We start from the raw sequence: 19,686 nt of genomic DNA, 5'->3' as shown, positions 1-19,686 counted from the left end.
CTCTGGAGCACAGGCTCAGTAGTTGTGGCGCACAGGCTTAGCTGCTCCGAGGCATGTGGGATCTTACCGGACCAGGGCTCGAACCCGTGTCCCCTGCATCAGCAGGCGGATTCTTAACTACTGAGCCACCAGGGAAGCCCGGTCCTGATGTTTTTACAATTTGGGGGAACCCTCCTTAAGAAAACAAAAACAAAACCATGAATATAAAATTAGATGTAAAAGTTAATGTTTACCTAGATTGAGAAATCACAACCAGTTGCAATGTTAAGGTGATAAAACACCATAAATATTACAAAATCTAGAAATATTTGTAGTTAATAGCTGCCAACACATCGCTATAATAATTTCATGTCCTTTTTCTTAGATACGAACTCTTTGACCACCTCTTCATATGATAATGATTTTATAATATTATTTTCTATTCTCTTTGTCTTTCTCTAGTATGGCCAATTCAGTTTTTTTTCTTTCATTGTTGAGAGTTTATAAAAACCTCATTGAGCTTTACAGCTTATTACTGGTACTGTCAGAATCTCTATCAAATTCCTTTCGTGTAAGAGGTGTGAGATTTGGGGCCATTTCAAACATTCTCCTATTGTGAGTCACCTTGAAAACTGTTTAAATTGATGGCACTCATTAACCAGGGTGGTGGGAGGAGCTTGGAAGGTGAGGGGTGCCTACATTTAAACTTGCTGAGCTCCCAGGTAAACTTAACTCTAGACTTGACAGGGTCAGGTGGGCCTTACAAGGGGAACTTGGATATGGGAAAAGGAGTGATGATTTCTACAACTGATGGTGAAAGGGGTGATTTGTTTGTTGTTTGTTTATTACATACAGAAAAAAGTCCAAACTCCAAGCCCACTCCAAACAATTGTAACCAGGTGGATAGCAAAGAGAAAACCCTACCAGCTGCTGGGGGAGAGGTGTGCTCCACACAGGCACTGCCACAGCGATATATTGATCATGGACAGGGAACAGGGACGACAGCCACATATTTGGGCTGGGAGGACAGTGAAGTACTCTAAGTGCTCTAATAATAAAGGAAGGAGGGCTCGAGGTTTGTTTGGGTCTGTGGAGCAAGCATCAAACCAGGTAGTGACATGGATGCTCACCTGACACTCAGTGGATACTGAATTAGCTTGCCTGCGAAGTGGTCCAAGGGTGGAGGAAATGACCTCACACCCCCAGGAGAGACCGAGGATGATTTTTGAGGATAGGAGTGAAAAATCTCAGCTATCATCTCCATGGAAGAGGGAAATAATGGGATTTCCACCAGAGTATATAGACCTTTGAGGTGAGAAGCCCTGTTTTACAAATCTTGCAAACTGGCACGGTGATCACCTGGCACACAGTAGATGTTCAATAAAGGTTTCATTTTAATCATTCCTTGTTTGGTGTACACTAGATATTAGGAACTGAATTACCTGCTGGGGGGTGGGGGCTGATGACCTATGATGGGGGATCAACTGGGTATTTTCTTAGCTGTGGTGCTTTGCTCGCTCTAGCTGAGGGAGTCCTGGTGCTCAGGGGGTCAGAAATACAGGGTTTGAATCTGCGGTGAGCTGTTGTATCTTTTCACCCCTCCAGTCTCATCAGCCCCTTGCTCCACCCAGCCTCATTTCTCTGTGCACCTGGGTTTCTCTTCCATTCTGGCCATGCACCGACTCCCCCCCACCCAACCATGATGATGAACTGCATCCCCCATCAAAGGAGACAATTCAAGCAACCAAGAGCCTGAGGTGGGGTTGAGGGCAGGGCCCAGGAGGAGACACAATCGTAACTCTTAGAGGCTAGAGAATGAGTGCAGAGCGAGAGCAGGGGAAGGTGCGTCCGCAGGAGATGGATAGCCTGGAGGAGAAACTGAACAAGGGATACTGGGCTTGGATCGGGGAGGGAGGAGGGAATTCCCAGCCCTGGCCTGGTCTGCCTGGCTCCAGCCAAGCTGGCTGTTTCCTGCCCCCTGTGACCCCCCACCCCCACCCCGGAGCAGGACCCAGGCAGGGCTAGGAGGAAGGGCAAGGGTGTGGGGAGCACCACTTGTGGCAGCAAGATAAGTGCGCTGGGACAAGAGGTCACTGCAGGCCTGGCTGTCCTCGCTGTGGGTTAGAGGGGCTTGGCAACCCCCCAAGCACCAAGGACTCCTCTTTCCCTCTCTCGACTGCTCAGCTCCTCTGTACTCGGCCCCCCTTAAATACCTTCTGAGTCTAAGCTCTTTCCTTCCAGCTCTTCTGGGAGGAGCTGCTTTCCTGGACCCTCCCCTCTAACTGATGAGATTTGGTAGGGGGTGGACGGCGACGAGAGGAAAGGCCCTCCCAGCCATGCCGAGGGCCCCCAGGAGCCCGACAGGAAACAGCCTTAGGAAAGACAGACAGCAGCAGCCCCGGCCCGAGCCCCAGGGGTCAGGACTGAGGGTGTCGCGGAGCCCTCCTAATCGCGACGGTGAGAGTGAGGACCATGATCTGGGAATCCGTCTGGGCCCCTCACTCTCTCGGACGCAACTACCTTTTACTTACCCTTGCTTCCTCGATTTTCTACACTCCCCATCTCAACCCAGGTGCCCCTCTTCCTCCGCACATTTTTCAGCGCTGCGTTGCGCGCACAGTAGGTCCCCAATACTTAATGTTTGTTGAATGATTGTGTGAACGTTCGCTCCAGGCGTATCTAAGCTGAGACCTCTGCCTTGGGGCCCGCTGGGCCACCCTCCATCTTTAAAACTTTCCCCCAAACACGGTCCCCTGCGCCAATCAGGGGGTGGTGGGAATCCGAAGTCCGCAGGAAGATCGGATAGGGCTTCGAGCGTGCGGCCCTCCATGCTGCGGCGTGTGCTTCTTCTCTGCTCCCTGGTGTCTGCCGGGCTCGGACCTGACCCGGGGTTTCCTGGGCTCCGGCCCCGACACGCGCGGTCCGGATCAGGGGCGCACGGCCACTGGGCAGGTCTGGGCGGTCCCCGGGCTCCGCAGCCGCCGCCCCTCCCCCTTCTCCAAACTTTCTCCCAACTTCCCGACCTGCTCAGCTCGACGCCCCGCTCCGCTTCCCTCATGAATTATTCAGCAGCGCGCGCTCCAATCAGCACGCCCCGGCCCCCTCGCCTCGCCCGGGCTGGGGGGTAACTCCCCCCCGCCCCCCGCGCGCCCCTCCCTCCCCGGCCAGGCGCCGCCCGGCCCAGCCCAGCCTGCTCGGCCCCGCGCCGCAGTCCCCTCCCTCCCGCTCCCGTCCCCGCTCCGCTCCCACCCTCCCTGCCGGCGCGGAGCGCACTCAGCCCGGCGGCGCGAGCAGCGGCACTCCAGGGAGGGGGGGAGAGCGCGAGCGGCCGGCCCACCCCCAGCCACCCGGGGCGGGACCCCGAGGCCCCGGAGGGACCCCGACTCCAGCCACGTCTTGCTCTGCTCGCGCCCGGCGCGGCCGCTGCCAGGACGCCCCCGCCCTCCCGTCTGCGCGCGCGGCTGGGACGCGGGGCCACACCTGGGCGCCGCCACCGGGTGCCCGGCGCGCCCGCATGGGCCCGCGCTGAGGGCCCGGACCGAGTTCAGCGCGGGGAGTCGACGTCCACCCGCTCGGGGGGGGGGTTAGACCTGGGGGGGCTAGCGCCCCCCAAACTCGGATCGGATCCAACCAGAGTGAGGCGGCGCCATGGAGCTCCGGGCTCTGCTCTGCTGGGCTTCGCTTGTAGCCGCTTTAGAAGGTGAGTTTCCTTGGAGTCACCCCGCCACTTCTGGGGCCCCCCGAAGATGGGCCTCGGGGTGGAAGGACCGACATCTGTCTCCCCCAAACCCGGCACCCCAACAGCGAACACTCCGGACCAATAGTGCTAGCCCGGGAGGGGGGCGGGGAGGAGGCGGCCCAGCGGGGAGTGGAGTTTTCTTTTGTTTGGGAAAGAGATGGAGGCGAGCTCTGTCCCGGGACATGCCCCGGTCCCGGCTCCCCACACTCTTACTCCTGACTCCAGACGCCCTTGGCAGCCTTTCCTTTTCTCTCCACTTTTCTACTCCAATCTTCAAAACTCTCTCCAAAGTTTCTGTCCCCTCCTCCCACCTCTGCCAAACAAGAGGAAACATTTCTGGAGGAACAAGAAGACAAGGCAGAACTTTGTGCTAGCCCATAAAACTACCCCCGCCCCCCCATTCCGGAGCATTCACACCTTGACCCTACAGTTCCACACACCGCCGTGGGGATGGCCACCTTCTGCACTCACACTCCAAACCTCCAAATCTCTCCCAAAGCCACGGCCCCTGCGCCAGGGAGGCCCCTTCCCTGGTTTCCCCAAGCTGCACCCCAGCCCTTTAAATGCAGTCTAGACCCTGCCCCAGTCCCACCAGAGTCCTTTCCTCTAACCCTAGGCCGGCAGAAACTGACCTACACAGCCCTCGTGTCCCCTGAACTCAGCTTAACTGCTGTCTACTTGTCTCTCTTAAACTTCTAATTTTTCTGCATCCCCCCACCCCAGCCAAAATGTTACTTTATCCATGAGTCTCTGCCCTCCCCCCAACCCCTAGAGGGGGAGCCAAGAGCTCTGTAAACCCTCCTCCCATGGCCCTAATCTCCTTTCAATGAGCTGCCTCCTTCGCCTCCTTCACTGCCTGGAATCAAAGGGGTCTCTGGGGAGTGGGCCATGGGGGGCTACTGAGGAGAAGGAATCAAAGGCAGTTAGAAACCCCTCTCCCCCAGGCTGGGCAGTGCTGCTCTGGGCTGGGGATCAAAGGCTGGGTGTGGGGGAAGAGGAGAGACTCGCTGGGCACGGGGAAAGATGGGGAAAGAACTGTGGGAGAGAGGGGAAAGTAAAGCAGGGAGAAAACCCATTGGGATGATGTGTGGTGAGAGAGAAAGAAAGATGCAAAGAGGAACAGGGAGTAACTTCTAATTTCTATTACCTCAGTGCTTTCCGGGCCCGAGGCCCATGCTGAGTGCTTTATGTTTTCATGGTTCCAACAACCCTGTAGGTGGGATGTATTGTTGCTCCCATTTTACAGATGAGGAGACTGAGACAAGAGTTCAGTCTTTTATCCAAGGCTCTGTGCCCCAGGGATGGTGAAAGGTGGGAGACAGAAAGCAGAGTGACAGTCAGAAAGAGAAATGGAGGTGGATGGAGAGCGGGAGAGAGAGGTGGGAGGCAAAAGAAGTGACAGATCAAAGAGAGAGGGTGAGAGAAAGTGAGCCGCTCAGAGTGCCCGGGACAGCCTGAAACAGAGACAGTGTATAAATTGGAGACAGGAAAACACTATCCAGTCTGGAACAATGGAGGGTGGAGACGGCAGCCTCTATCCGCCCCCTTCCCAGAACCCGGGCATCCTGTCCCCAGCGTGCTGGGCTGTCTCCCGCCATCCATGGGGGCCCAGGCCTCACCCCCAGCTGCCTGGCCGGCGTCCCGCCTGACCCCTTGCTCTCCGTGGACATCACCTGGTCCCTGGGAGGAGGCTGCCTGCCCACCAGCCTTCCCTTCTCTCCTGCAGCTCCCACCAGGGAGGGGGGCCCTGGTCCCAGGTGTACTGCTGGCTCCCCTGGGGGCCCCCTCTCGGCTCCTCCCAGGGCAGGCCTGTAGCACCCCACCCACAAATCTCCGAGGGGATTCCCCTACCCTCCTTCCCCCCCTCCTCAGCTGGGGGCGGGGGGCGGCTGTGCAGTTTCTCCTAATCCCCACCTTCCGCCAGAGCCGCGCCCCTCTCCTCCCCAGAGAGAGGCCGGAGCAGAGCCAGGTGTGCTCACCCCCCCATACACACACCCCTAAAATCTCTTCCCCTTTTCCTTCCCATAACCAAATCCAGATGTGAGGCCTCTGTACACAGGGGCCAAGGGCAGGAACCCAAGCGTCCTGGCCTCCAGCACTTCCTCCTCCGAGGGCAGCTAGCTGGTGGGGAGGGAATGGGGGGTCAGGGCTGGGCCTCAGGAGGTCAGCACCACCTTCAAGGATCTGAAAGGCTGGGATGTTTGGTCTGAAGGGGGGTGGGGATGGAGGCAGCACGTCCTTTGGATTTGGGAACGGATTTGGGAACGGACTGCAGAGGCTGAGGCAGGCCCTGGTGGGAGGGGTGTCCCTGTATCCCACCTCGGGGTCAGGGTCAGGTCTGGGCTCTAGCTTAGCCCTTTCTGAGCTGTTTGCCTTTTTCCCCTTTCAGCATCTGTGTCCCCCCTTCTCCTTTGGGGCACAGCAGTTCACAGAGGCCTAGATCTGGGAGTCCCGAAGGTCAGCTCCGTGCCTGTCAGCTGTCAGGGGCGGGGCTGGCACTCAGAAAAGAGGCTGGGAATCTGGGCTTGCTGGGGGGGGGGGGGGGGGGGCAGAGGGCAGGGCTCGCTCCCCTCCTCGGCCTGTCTGTCTCAGCTCCCAGGGGTCTGGGCTTCCTGGTGTCTCTCCCAAGCGCTCACTGACTCTGTCTGTCTGTCTGTCTGTCGTAGAGACCCTACTGAACACAAAACTGGAAACTGCCGATCTGAAGTGGGTGACATTCCCTCAGGTGGAGGGACAGGTAAGAGCTGGGGCTTGGAGAGAAACCAAGGCAGGGGGTCCACCTGTGCTCCTGCTTCCCAGGCCACACACACACACACACACACACACACACACACACACACACACACACACACACACACACACACACACACAGCCATCGCAGCAGCCGAAGCAGGTATCCTCTGAGCCCTTGCTCTCCAGGGGTCCCCCCAGCCCCTCATGGCGTTACGGCACTGACCTTCACCCACCCGCTTAGCAGCCCCCAGGCTGAGCTCCCTTCTCCCCGCAGTGGGAGGAGCTGAGCGGCCTGGATGAGGAACAGCACAGTGTTCGGACCTACGAGGTGTGTGACGTGCAGCGGGCCCCGGGCCTGGCCCACTGGCTGCGCACGGGCTGGGTGCCCCGCCGGGGCGCCGTGCACGTGTATGCCACGCTGCGCTTCACCATGCTGGAGTGCCTCTCCCTGCCGCGGGCTGGCCGCTCCTGCAAGGAGACCTTCACCGTCTTCTACTTTGAGAGCGACGCGGACACGGCCACGGCCCACACGCCAGCCTGGATGGAGAACCCCTACATCAAGGTAGCCAGGTGCCCCAGGCCAAGGTGGGGTCTGGGGCCGGCCTGTGGTCTAGAGGTGCCGGGGGCGAGAAGCAAGAGGCCCGGGTCTGAGGAGGGAAGAGGGTGGCCCGCTAGGTGGAACAGCCGCTCTACCCCGTGTGCTGGGGCCCCCCTACGCTTCCCCATTCTCTGAGTACACTTCGCCCCTTTACAGCCCCCCTGCCTTTGCACCAGCTTATGCCTCACCCTAGAATGCCTTCTCTCTGCCTCTCCCGCCCAGCTCCTCGCCTTGTAACTTCAGCTCCGAGGTGCCCCCCGGGACGCCTTTGCTCGTGTGCCCTGCCCTGGGGTCCCGCCTGCCGTAGCACTCATCACACTTTTAATTTATCATTAGCTCATCAGCGTTGCCTTCATCTCTGGCTCCTTGGCGTGGAGTCCAGGGCCTGGTACAGCGTGGCTGTTGATAAGTGTCTGTAGGATGAGTGAATGCACAGAAAGGGGGTGCGGGACAGTGGCTGGATGCACCATAGGAGCTCGGCGGGTGTTAACGGACAATGTTGGGGCCTGCAAGAAAGCGTACGTTGGGAACGGTGGAGAGAAGGTTCTGGAACACGAGCCAGGCAGGTCAGGGAGAGGGTGAGCTGGGAAGAAGACAGTCCAGCGGGGTCCTGGGGGAGCGGGGGACAGCGGCAGTGAGTCTCTTCCCCAACCTGGCAGGTGGACACAGTTGCTGCTGAGCATCTGACCCGGAAGCGCCCCGGGGCCGAGGCCACCGGGAAGGTGAACGTCAAGACGCTGCGTCTGGGCCCGCTCACCAAGGCCGGCTTCTATCTGGCCTTCCAGGACCAGGGCGCCTGCATGGCCCTGCTGTCCCTGCACCTCTTCTATAAGAAGTGCGCCCAGCTGACCGTGAACCTCACCTGCTTCCCGGAGACCGTGCCTCGTGAGCTGGTGGTGCCCGTGGCGGGGAGCTGCGTGGCCGATGCCGTGCCTGCCCCTGGCCCCAGCCCGAGCCTCTACTGCCGGGAGGATGGCCAGTGGGCTGAGCAGCCGGTCACGGGCTGCAGCTGTGCTCCAGGGTTTGAGGCTGCCGAGGGGAATACCAGGTGCCGAGGTGAGGGCCAGCACTTCCCCCACAAAGCTTGCCCATGTCTGCAGGAGGCCTGGCTGGTACCCTGCTCTTGGATCCACTTCTTAAATTTCCATTTTAAAAGTTCTTTATTCTCCTGGGCACTCAGTTACTGGAGGGTGTGTTTTCAGGGCCCCCAGCACAGTTCTGAGCTCTCCATCATTTCCACACTCATCCTTCTATCTATGTCCAGTTCCTTTCTGGGCTGTGGGACTGTCCTCAGGGCTGGGGGACCTTATTGGACTCAGAGGACAAAGGCTTCACGGTCTGTAGTCTTTTTCGTTATGGTTTCGTCTAATTTACTGATATTGAATTCTCACGTAGCCTTTTCTCCAGAGCAGAGTTTCTTAACCTGGGTTTTGTAGATAGAATGTAGGGGAATCTGTGAACTTTGGTGGAAGGGAAAAAAAATGACCATTTCTTTGCACTCATCTTTACCTGAAATTGGCCACTCCTCTTACGGAGAGTCAGCCACAGCCCAGCGGTCGAGCAGGACCTGAGACTTGGGCCCCATTCAAATCCTGGGTGTTTTCACAGCCCATTAGAGATGACGCAAGACTGGCAAAATGTTTTTCGCTCATGGTGACTTCAGTATTTCCTCGCCTGTCAGCCTTGCTGCTGTACCTTGTTAGTACAGAAACACACGTTGCTGTGTTGCAAAGTTTCTTCATGTTTTGATCACTGTATTTTTAGTTATTTGGTTTTCTTGGTAATCTGTATTTTGTGGTGTGCATTCAAAATTCCTCGGAGCAGGGGTCTGGGTTTCACCAGGCTGCCGTGGAGTGGCTGGGGGTACACGTCAGGGTTCAGACCCCTGGTCTGGAGGGAGGTCTTCTCTTAGAGGTGCGGTTTCTGAGCTTCTCCCTCCCTGTTCTCCCTTTTGCACCTCATGCAACTTTAATAGCTGCCGAATGTCCTTTTTTTGGTCCCCATCCCCCCCCCACCCCACTGCTGAATATCTCTGGTGCAAGTTTCTGATGGACGCTTTCTCGCAGCCTGTGCTCAGGGCACCTTCAAGCCCCTGTCTGGGGAGGGGTCCTGCCAGCCGTGCCCAGCCAACAGCCACTCCAACACCATTGGCTCGCCCGTCTGCCAGTGTCGCATCGGGTACTTCAGGGCCCGCACAGACCCCCGAGGTGCACCCTGTACCAGTAAGTGGCCAGTGACCCCTGGGGTGGACCCCCGACCCCAGTCCCATCCTCCCACACCTTCCTCCTCTTGACCCTGGCCTGGTGCCCGGCCAAGACAAGACGTCAGTGTGGCTGCCTGTCTGTCCCACTGCCCGTCCCCTGCCCGTCTGCTCAGCTTCTGCCTGACGTCCTGGTCTCCCGCAGCCCCTCCGTCCGCCCCGAGAAGCGTGGTTCCCCGCCTGAACGGCTCTTCCCTGCGCCTGGAATGGAGTGCCCCCCTCGAGTCGGGAGGCCGAGAGGACCTCACCTATGCGCTCCGGTGCCGGGAGTGCCGCCCCGGCGGCTCCTGCACGCCCTGCGGGGGAGACCTGACCTTCGACCCCGGCCCCCGGGACCTGATGGAGCCCTGGGTGGCCATTCGTGGGTTGCGTCCTGACTTCACCTATACCTTCGAGGTCACCGCCGTGAACGGGGTGTCCTCCTTAGCCAGCGGGCCAGTTCCATTTGAGGCTGTGAATGTCACCACTGACCGTGAGGGTGAGACTGGGGGCTGGGGGCAGGGGGCAGCCTGTGGTCGGATGGGAGAGGCGTTGGTGGGAAAGGCTCGCGAGGGATATGGACAGTCTAAAGGCCTGAGGGGGAAAAGGCAGCAGCTGGGGAGTGGGATCCCCAGGAAATATAGCGGGTCAAGGCCTCTGGGGCAAGAGGCAGAAAGAGAATTAAAAAGATGCAAAGGTGGGGCTTCCCTGGTGGCACAGTGGTTGAGAGTCCGCCTGCCGATGCAGGGGACGCGGGTTCGTGTCCCGGTCCGGGAGGATCCCACATGCAGCGGAGTGGCTGGGCCCGTGAGCCATGGCCGCTGGGCCTGCGCGTCCGGAGCCTGTGCTCCGCAGCGGGAGAGGCCACAACAGTGAGAGGCCCGCATACCGCAAAAAAAAAAAAAAAAAAGATGCAGAGGTGGACTGGAGAGTTCAGGACGGGGCAGAGAGAGCCACAGGAATTCCAGAAACAGCTGGGGGACCGAGACAAGTGTGGCCAGTAGAGGAGGAGCTGGGAAAGATGAGAGACAGACCTGCCACGATCAAGGGCCCCAAGGCGTCTGTCTCTTGCAGTGCCGCCCCCAGTGTCCGACATCAGGGTGACTCGGTCGTCACCCAGCAGCTTGAGCCTGGCATGGGCTGTTCCCCGGGCACCCAGCGGGGCAGTGCTGGACTACGAGGTCAAGTATCACGAGAAGGTGAGACCAGGCCCCGCCCCAGGGGTGGGGGTGGGCAGTGGGACCCGCTCCAGGGACCAGGACGCCTGAATTGCAGCCCTCTGCCACGTACTAGCCAAGTGACCTTGTGTCAACCCCGTTGGCCTCTCTGAGCTTAATATCCTCATTGTAAAATGCTTAGGATAGGACTTCCCTGGCAGTCCAGTGGTTAAGACTCTGTGCTTCCACTGCAGGGGGCATGGGTTCGATCCCTGGTCGGGGAACTAAGATCCCGCATGCCACGCGGCGAGGCCCCCCCACCCCCCAAAAATGCTTAGGATAATGGAACCTATCCCACAGAAGCGCTACAAGGATTAAATGATATAATTAATGCAAAACACAAGGCACAGTGCATACATAAGTGAGCACAAAGGCCGCACCTGCCACTCAGCAGGACAGAGATGCGAGGGATGCAGGCCCAGGGCGGGGGGAGGCAGAAAGAGCAGTGGAATCTGGGGGCCCTGGCTCACGGCCAGTCCCCTCTCCTGAACAGGGCGCAGAGGGCCCCAGCAGTGTGCGGTTCCTGAAGACATCGGAGAACCGGGCAGAGCTGCGGGGACTGAAGCGGGGAGCCAGCTACCTGGTCCAGGTGCGGGCACGCTCCGAGGCTGGCTACGGGCCCTTCGGCCAGGAGCACCACAGCCAGACCCAGCTGGACGGTGAGCCCGGGGAGCCGGATGCGGGTGGAGTTGGCTGATCTGACCAGGCGGGAAGCCTTGGCTCTGCCCTCAGGACCCCCAAAGCCACAGCCCATGCTTCTCTTTCTCTCAACCACGATGCATTTTGGCCTGGGGATAAGATGTAGAAACCAAAAGCAACAGCTGGGTGTGAAGGCCAGCTCAGCGGCTCTCCAGCTATGTGACCTTTAGCAAAAACTTGACCCCTGAGCCCCAGCTCTCTCATCCAAAAAAATGGAAATTTGAGGCCTCTCTCACAGGGCTCCAAGGATTAACTGAGGAGACACTATGATAGATTTTGTATGCTGGCCCAGTGGTTTTCTAAACCTTTGAATTTTTTTAACCATTTTATTGAGATATGACTCATACACCATGATTCACCCATTTAAAATGTATAATTTATGGGCTCCCCTGGTGGCGCAGTGGTTGAGAATCTGCCTGCCAATGCAGGGGACACGGGTTCGAGTCCTGGTCTGGGAGGATCCCACATGCCGCAGAGCAACTAGGCTCGTGAGCCACAACTACTGAGCCTGCGCGTCTGGAGCCTGTGCTCCGCAACGAGAGAGGCTGGGATAGTGAGAGGCCCGCGCACCGCGAGGAAGAGTGGCCCCCGCTTGCCACAACTAGAGAAAGCCCTCGCACAGAAACAGAGACCCAACACAGCCAAAAATAAAAATAAATAAATAAATAAATTTTAAAATAAAATAAAATAAAATGTATAAATAATTCATTGACTTATAACATGTTCACAGAGTTGTGCAACCATCACCGCAATTAATTTTAGATCATTTCAGCACCTCAAAAAAGAGATGCTCATAACTCCTCCATTACCTCCCAGCCCCTGGCAAACACTAGTCTACTTTTTTTTTTTGGCGGTACGCGGGCCTCTCACTGCTGTGGCCTCTCCCGTTGCGGAGCACAGGCTCCGGACGCGCAGGCTTAGCGGCCACGGCTCACGGGCCCAGCCGCTCCACAGCACATGGAATCTTCCCGGACCGGGGCACGAACCCGTGTCCCCTGCATCGGCAGGCGGACTCTCAACCACTGCGCCACAGGGAAGCCTAGTCTACTTTTTGTGTCTGTAGTTTGCCTGTTCTGGACCTTTCATACAAATGCAGGCATACGATACGGTCTTTTGGGACTGGCTTCTTTTACGTGGCATGATGTTTTCAGGGTTCATCCGTGCTGTAGAACATATCAGGGCTTCATTCCGTCTCGTGGCTGAGAAATACTCCATTGAATGGCTGTGGCACATTTTATCTATCCATTCATCCGTTGATGGACATTTGGGTTGTTTCCACTTTTTGGCTACGAACCTTTTCATTTTTAGCCTTTGGAACCTTCTGTTCTAGTGGAACTTTTTGTGGTTTCCAGTATTTATAACAGAACAAAATCAAACCCACCAAGGCTGGGGAACTTCTTTGCTTGCCCTGAGGGACTTGAGTGGAGCCCACGGGCCCGCCGGGTCCCCCTGATCACCAGTTCTTCTCCAGAGAACGAGAGCTGGCGGGAGCAGCTGGCCCTGATTGCTGGCACGGCGGTCGTGGGCGCGGTGCTGGTCCTCGTGGTCGTCGTCATCGCTGTCCTTTGCCTCAGGTGAGGGCTCTGGGCACCTGGAGAACCCTGCAAAGCCCCGTGTAGCTGGCCACCTGCCCTCCTGCTCCAGGGCAAGCCACCCCCGATGTCCTGGGAGCCTGTTTTCACCTGGAACCTTCTCTGATTCCCATCCATCCCCTCTGGAAACATCGAGACGCGTGACTCAGTTTACCTCTTCTTTCCCATCGGCTACAGGAAGCAGAGCAATGGGAGAGAAGCTGAATACTCAGACAAACACGGACAGTATCTCATTGGGCACGGTGGGTAGGCCCATCCTGGAGGAGATAGGGCTGGGGTGAGAGCTGTGAGCCAGGGACCAGGGCATCTGAATGCAGTGGTGGCTGACAAGCCCTGCATGATTCCTCAGGTACTAAGGTCTACATTGACCCCTTCACTTACGAAGACCCTAATGAGGCTGTGAGGGAGTTTGCCAAAGAGATCGATGTCTCCTATGTCAAGATTGAAGAGGTGATTGGTGCAGGTGAGAGGAAGATGCCTGGGTGCCCCGGTAGGGGGGAGGGGTGGGGAGAGGGACTGCAGGGCCAGACCTGGGGTTGGGGCGGTGGGGGGGGCGGGACAGGAGAGCTGACCCTCGGCCTCCTTCCTGAAGGCGAGTTTGGGGAGGTGTGCCGGGGGCGGCTGAAGGCCCCAGGGAAGAAGGAGAGCTGTGTGGCCATCAAGACCCTGAAGGGCGGCTACACGGAGCGGCAGCGGCGGGAGTTCCTGAGCGAGGCCTCCATCATGGGCCAGTTCGAGCACCCCAACATCATCCGCCTGGAGGGCGTGGTCACCAACAGCGTGCCCGTCATGATTCTCACCGAGTTCATGGAGAACGGCGCCCTGGACTCCTTCCTGAGGGTGAGACCCCCTGCTCCCAGCCTTCCGCATCCACCCTGTGCTCCCGCAGTGCAACCAAGGAGCTCAGAACCCGGGACAGACAGTGGGTCCTGCATCACTGCCCCTCTACCCTTCATTCTCCACCAGGGAAGGTTGAGTCCTGGGATTGGTCTCCCTGTGGGGCCGGCTGACCCTGGGATATGGAGGGGTTGTCATCTGTCCTCGTGACAGATATTTACTGAGCGCCTCGTTGTGTACCAGCCACTGTACTGGGCCTCGGGGGATAGAGCCGTGAACATCTCTGCTCTTGGAGAGTTGGTGGCGTAATGGGGGAGACTGAAGATTAACAAGTACAAACAAGGTTTTACAAAAAGTAAACATGATTTCAGATGTGAAAAATATTAAACAGGATCATAGAAATGAGAGAGAAGAGCTCATTTTTGCTACCTTAACAAAATTGTATGAATTTTATTATTTTTTTAACTTTCCTATGCATCTTCTGTAAAAAACCAAATTTTATTTTTTTTGGCCGCTTCACGCGGCGTGCGGAATTTCCCTGACCCGGGGTTGAAGCCGCTCCCCCTGCGGTGGAAGTGCGGCGTCTTAACCACTGGACCACCAGGGAAGTCCCCAAAACGTTTTTCTACATAACAAAGTAACATTGCGTTTAACAGAATTACAACAATTCCTTGGTATCACCTAATGCCAACTTGATACTCATATTTCTCTAGTTGTCCCCAAAATGTCCCAGCATCCAGTTCAGGATCAAGCATTGCACCTGTGGTTATTGTTTTGAGCCTTTTCTACATCCAGGACAGTCCCTTGTTGGGGTTCCGATACACTGAAGGGCTGGGCCACTTGTCCACTTGAATGTCTTATCTTCGGGATTTATCGGATTCTTCCTTGTGGGGTCATCTAGCTTGTTTCTCTGTGTTTCCTGTAAGGGAAGCAATGTCTATTAATGTTGTACTAAGTTCAAAATTAAACGTCTGTGGCCAGCCTCCATCAGGGGGAGCCGTGTACTTCCCGTGGCACCGCATCAGGAGACACAGGCTACCCGGCTGCCAACACGAGGGATGCTGAGACAGACCCTGGAGCACTGCCAGAATGGTCTGACCCTCCCTTGTGGATACGGGAGTCTGTTCCATTGTCCAGTTGCAGGAAAGGGAAGGGGGTCTATCTTAGAAGAGATGACGTTTGGGTAGATGAGAAAGCCAGCCATGAGAAGATGGGGGGAAGCGTGTCGGGGGCAGAGAGTAGCAACCCAGGGTGGGCGGAATCCCAGCCTGTTGAAGAAGCAGAAAGGCTGGTGAAGCTGAACCAGGTCAGCAGAGGAGTGATAGTGGATCACGTTGCGGTTGGCGGCTGGGCCTCGTGACCTTAGAAATTTGGATGTGATTAGAAGTCTGAGGGGAAGCTTTTCAGCAGGAGAGGGAGGTGATTTAAGGAGATCCCTCTGACGGATACTGGGGGATAGGAGCCGATGAGAACACTGGCATCATTCAGGCCATGGGGGCTGTAGTGAATGCGCAGAAGTGGTTGGTTTGGGGTGCGTTTTGGAGGCACAGTCAGCAGAACTTGCTGATGGATTGTAAGCCATGGATGCGGGAGACTCCGAGGTCTCTACCCTGAGCGTCTGGAAGTGAGTCCACCAGCTGAGATGTGAGGCGTGGGGTGGGTACAGGCTTGGAGGATGGATTCAGAATTCGGTTTCTGAACTCTGTGTTGCTGGCCCTGGAGGGCTGCCGAGGGTCCCCTGCGTGCTAGCTGAACCCAGAAGGTGGGCTGAGTTAACTGTCCATGACTGGTTGGCTTACCCTGTGAGAGGCAACTCTATAAAGCTCAAGGTCGGGCTTTAGACCTTGGTTTTGGTGCCGTGGTCACTGATCACACCCAGTTCCTCACTGTGCTCTTGCATCCTGCATACTGTTGGTCCAAGAGGGCTGAGCGAGACTGTGGCAGGTTCAGCACCAACGCACGCATCTCCGCCTGTCGAAGGACGGCTTCAGAGCACGCTCGTAACTGTCAGCGCTCTGTTGCTGTCAAATAAAGAGAACATAGATCAAAGGCATCTGTTGAGTATTTCCTGGACGTAAAGCACTATACTAGGTTAAAAGGAAGAAAATCTTAAAATGTCTCCTTATAATCTAATTATGAGAGACTGAAAGCAAATATTTGAAAGTGGGACAATTACAAGCATTGTGTCACGATACCATAGTAAGAGCTGAGAGAACTCAGGGTAAAAGAAAGGAGGGAGGGACTTCCCTGGTGGTCCAGTGGTTAAGACTCCGCACTCCCAATGCAGGGAGCCCGGGTTCGATACCTGGTCGGGGAACTAAGATCCCGCATGCACGACCAAAAAATAAAATAAAATAAACCGTCTATAGATTTCAAATAATAAAATTTAAAAATAAGAAAATAAATAAAAATACTTTTTTTTTTTTTTTTTTTAAAGAAAGGGGGTGGTTTACCTGGGATGTCAGCAGGCCAGTCCTACAGGTGGGTCTGTGAGTTGGGTCTGGGAGGGACAAATACTGTTTAGAACATGGAAGGAAGGGGGAGCGGTGGGGGAGCTGTCCGAACCACGCCCCCGCCATGTCCATCTCCAGCTGAACGACGGCCAGTTCACCGTCATCCAGCTCGTGGGCATGTTACGGGGCATCGCTTCGGGCATGCGGTACCTTGCTGAGATGAGCTACGTCCACCGAGACCTGGCTGCCCGCAACATCTTGGTCAACAGCAACCTCGTCTGCAAGGTTTCAGACTTTGGCCTCTCCCGATTCCTGGAGGAGAACTCTTCTGATCCCACCTACACGAGCTCTCTGGTGAGGCTGGGGCACAGGCATATGGACTAGGTTCTTAGGGCCAGGTGAGCAGGGCAGGTTGGAAAGTTGGGAGGCTGAGGGCTTGACAGCTCTGGTCCAAGACAGGATGTAAGAGTAGACCTTGTGGGGGCAGAGGGGGGCAGCTTAAGGAACCTGGCTACTGGGTGTCTAGGAAAAGAAGAGTCGGGGAGCTGGGTGTTTGGGTCCCAGAAAGAAAGGAGGCCTGAGCTGGGGGAAACGCAAAGGTGGGGGGCAGAATGCCTGAGTCCTGTGAGTCCCTCAGCTCACCTTTTCCTCCCCCATCTTTAGGGAGGAAAGATTCCCATCCGATGGACAGCCCCTGAGGCCATTGCGTTCCGGAAGTTCACATCTGCCAGTGATGCCTGGAGCTATGGGATTGTGATGTGGGAGGTCATGTCATTTGGGGAACGGCCATACTGGGATATGAGCAATCAGGATGTAAGTGTCCTACCAAGCTTTCCTGGAACGTCCTCTCTCTTGGGATATGGGGCGGTGGTGGGGGCGGGGGGTTGGTTCTCGGAGAGCTCATCACTGCTTGGTCCTTGAGGTGGTGAGGGTGGCGCTGTGAGGAGCTGATCTCTGTATCCAAGAGTTCAATACAGCCTATCTGGTCACAGAAGGACACAGTGATGGAGGGCAGCCTTGGGAAGTTACATGTCTGGATCATAGCTCAAGCGCTTCTGGGACGTTGAGCCACAGCCAGTGGCCTCGGCCCTGGCCAGGAGCACCCCCCAGAATTGCCCTTCTGGGGGGTGCTGTAGCAGCCATCCCAGCATCTGTTAAGTCGCCGTTTCCCTGGGGTCCTTTGGCAGCCTCGTTTTCCCTGACGTCCTCACCCAGTGCTTCTACCTGTCATTCCAGGTGATCAATGCCATTGAACAGGACTACCGGTTGCCCCCGCCCCCAGACTGCCCCACCTCCCTGCATCAGCTTATGCTGGACTGTTGGCAGAAAGACCGGAACGCGCGGCCCCGCTTCCCCCAGGTGGTCAGTGCCCTCGACAAGATGATCCGGAACCCTGCCAGCCTCAAAATCGTGGCCCGCGAGAATGGCGGGTGAGGACCCCAGAGGATGGGCCCTCTTTCCTGCACTCTGCCATCCCCTGAGAACCTCGTTTCCCCCTGAGAACCTCGCTTCCCCCTGAGAAGTATCCGTCCCTTTGGTGGTATGTGGGATGGTCCCCGTCCACCTCTCCAGGGCTGGGCTGTACGTCCCCACCCTGACACAGGCTGGTTCTCAGTGTGTCCTCCCCATCCTTGCCTCCCAGGGCCTCGCACCCCCTCCTGGATCAGCGGCAGCCTCACTACTCAGCTTTTGGCTCTGTGGGCGAGTGGCTTCGAGCCATCAAGATGGGAAGATACGAAGAAAGTTTTGCAGCCGCTGGGTTTGGCTCCTTCGAGCTGGTCAGCCAGATCTCCACTGAGTAAGTCATGGCAGGAGACGGAGGTGGGGGAGTGGTGAGGGCCAAGCAGCCAGGAGGGGTGGTGCCTGGGGACCAGAATCAGGCCCACAGTTTCAGCAGGGGCCTTTGGGGTCAACTCCTGGTGCCAACTCTGTTTTCTCAAGCCCCTCCCCTGCCAAAGCGGTAACAGCTGCAGGGGCTGAGAGCCCCAGGATTCTTCCCGGTCAGCTGTGCGTGCCTCACCCCCTTGCACCATCTCAGCCCGGGGCCATCTCACTCCCACCTCGCAATCTGTACGTATCTTCGTGCATCTGTCTGCATTCCAGACCCTGCTCTCACATTAACGACGTGTCAACTCTGGATGCTTTCCCACCCATAAAAGGAGAAGGTTGGACTAGGTTTTGGAGAGCCTTTCCAGCTTTAATGTTAAATGGTTTTATGATTCCAACGCCTCCCAAATACTGGTTTTCCCTAGCTGGCCTCTCCCTGGTCCTCCTTTCTGCCTTTGCATTTCTCTCCCAACGACTCTTCTTGCCCCAGGTTTGAATCACAGAAATAGAAGGAATATAAACCCAGACACAGAGGGTCCAGGAGGCCCTTCCTCTCCCTGGAAGGCAGGTCCCGGGCCAGTCTGCCCCACCAGGTCTGGGCATCTCCTCCCTGACTTGCTCTAGCCTCGCCTTGACACGGGTTCCCTGACACGAGCTCTTGCCCTCCATTTCTCTCACCTCTTCTTTTTTCCTTATCCCCATCTCCCCGCATCAGGATGGGGCTGGGAGCAGTTTGTTTTTGTCCTCTCCCGCCCCTTCCTCTCCACCCACCCAGCGCTTTCTTTCTTTCTCTCTCTCTCTCTCTCTCTCTCTCTCTCTCTCTCTCTCTCAGCCCGCCCCACCTCCTGCATCTCGACCCCCGCGGGTACCTAGCCCCGCTCCTTACTGCGGCTGCGCAGAACTGTGGAGGCTCCTAAATCCTCCGGAAACTGACTGGCAACTATTGACGTCAGCCCCCTTCCCCGCCGGCCATTCTGATTGGCGGACAGTCCTGAGGCGAGGATGGGGTTTTGGTAGGAGAGCCGCCCGCCCGGGAGCCCAGTGGCCTCACCTTGCCGTTCATTCTTCCCCAGGGACCTGCTCCGAATCGGAGTCACTCTGGCGGGGCATCAGAAAAAAATCCTGGCCAGTGTCCAGCACATGAAGTCCCAGGCCAAGCCTGGAGCCTCAGGGGGGTCGGGGACACCAGCGCCCCAGTACTGACCTGCGCCTCCTCGCCTGGCCCCCCCAGCTCTGGAGCGGCAGGGACTCCCACGCTGGGGACACCGCTCCCCTTATTCCTGGGGCAGAATCGGGTGGGGACCCAAGAGGCTCCCATCCCCGGGCCCCACTGGATTGCACTTTGAACCCATGGGGGCGGGGAGCTGGAGAGAAGGGATTTGGGGATTCGGCCGTATGGGAGTGTAGAAATCAGACCCTCCCCAAGCGGGGGACCCCCAAACTGAGGGTGTGGGAGCCCTTCCCTCGGGATTGGGTCTGACCAGAGGAAAAGAAGTGCCCAGAATCTGCCAACATCCCGGGGGTGGCTGGGCACAATCCCCACGGCCTCCCTCTGATCCCCAATTAGAGCCCCCAGGTGCCCCTCCTCACCTTGAAGGGCAGCGACCCTGCAGACCAAAGAGAAGGGGGGACTAGCCTGCGAATCGTGAGGCAGGAAGGGGCGGCACGGCCCAGTGACAAAATCATTGGACTTGGATGTCCCAACCTTGCTGCTGTCTCCACCGAATTCGGTTTTCCCTTGTAAATGCCCCTCCCCCATCTGCTACCTTCATA

At 57.1% G+C, this 19,686-nt stretch overlaps 2 protein-coding genes across 2 annotated transcripts in view; one reads left to right on the top strand and one right to left on the bottom strand.

The window, feature by feature from the left end:
• Positions 1-3,627: 3,627 nt before the first annotated feature.
• On the top strand, positions 3,628-19,651 carry EPHB4 (EPH receptor B4). The gene is made up of 17 exons (XM_065892101.1): positions 3,628-3,679; positions 6,385-6,455; positions 6,726-7,013; positions 7,709-8,105; positions 9,116-9,271; positions 9,455-9,787; positions 10,363-10,487; positions 10,999-11,164; positions 12,676-12,778; positions 12,974-13,038; positions 13,146-13,259; positions 13,389-13,636; positions 16,225-16,440; positions 16,750-16,899; positions 17,323-17,516; positions 17,729-17,884; positions 18,987-19,651. Exons 1-17 carry the CDS (start codon positions 3,628-3,630, stop codon positions 19,114-19,116), a joined length of 2,964 nt encoding a protein of 987 aa, XP_065748173.1. The 3' UTR covers positions 19,117-19,651.
• Positions 19,500-19,686, bottom strand: part of ZAN (zonadhesin) — a 34,822-nt gene continuing 34,635 nt past the window's right edge. Inside the window, 1 exon segment of the mRNA XM_065892360.1 lies at positions 19,500-19,520. Within this exon segment, the coding sequence (XP_065748432.1) occupies positions 19,500-19,520 (21 nt within the window).

The sequence above is a fragment of the Phocoena phocoena genome, chromosome 15 (genome assembly GCF_963924675.1).
Source record: "Phocoena phocoena chromosome 15, mPhoPho1.1, whole genome shotgun sequence".
NCBI lineage: Eukaryota > Metazoa > Chordata > Mammalia > Artiodactyla > Phocoenidae > Phocoena > Phocoena phocoena.
Note: the sequence above shows the minus strand (reverse complement) of the source record. Positions and strands in the feature narration are given on the sequence as shown.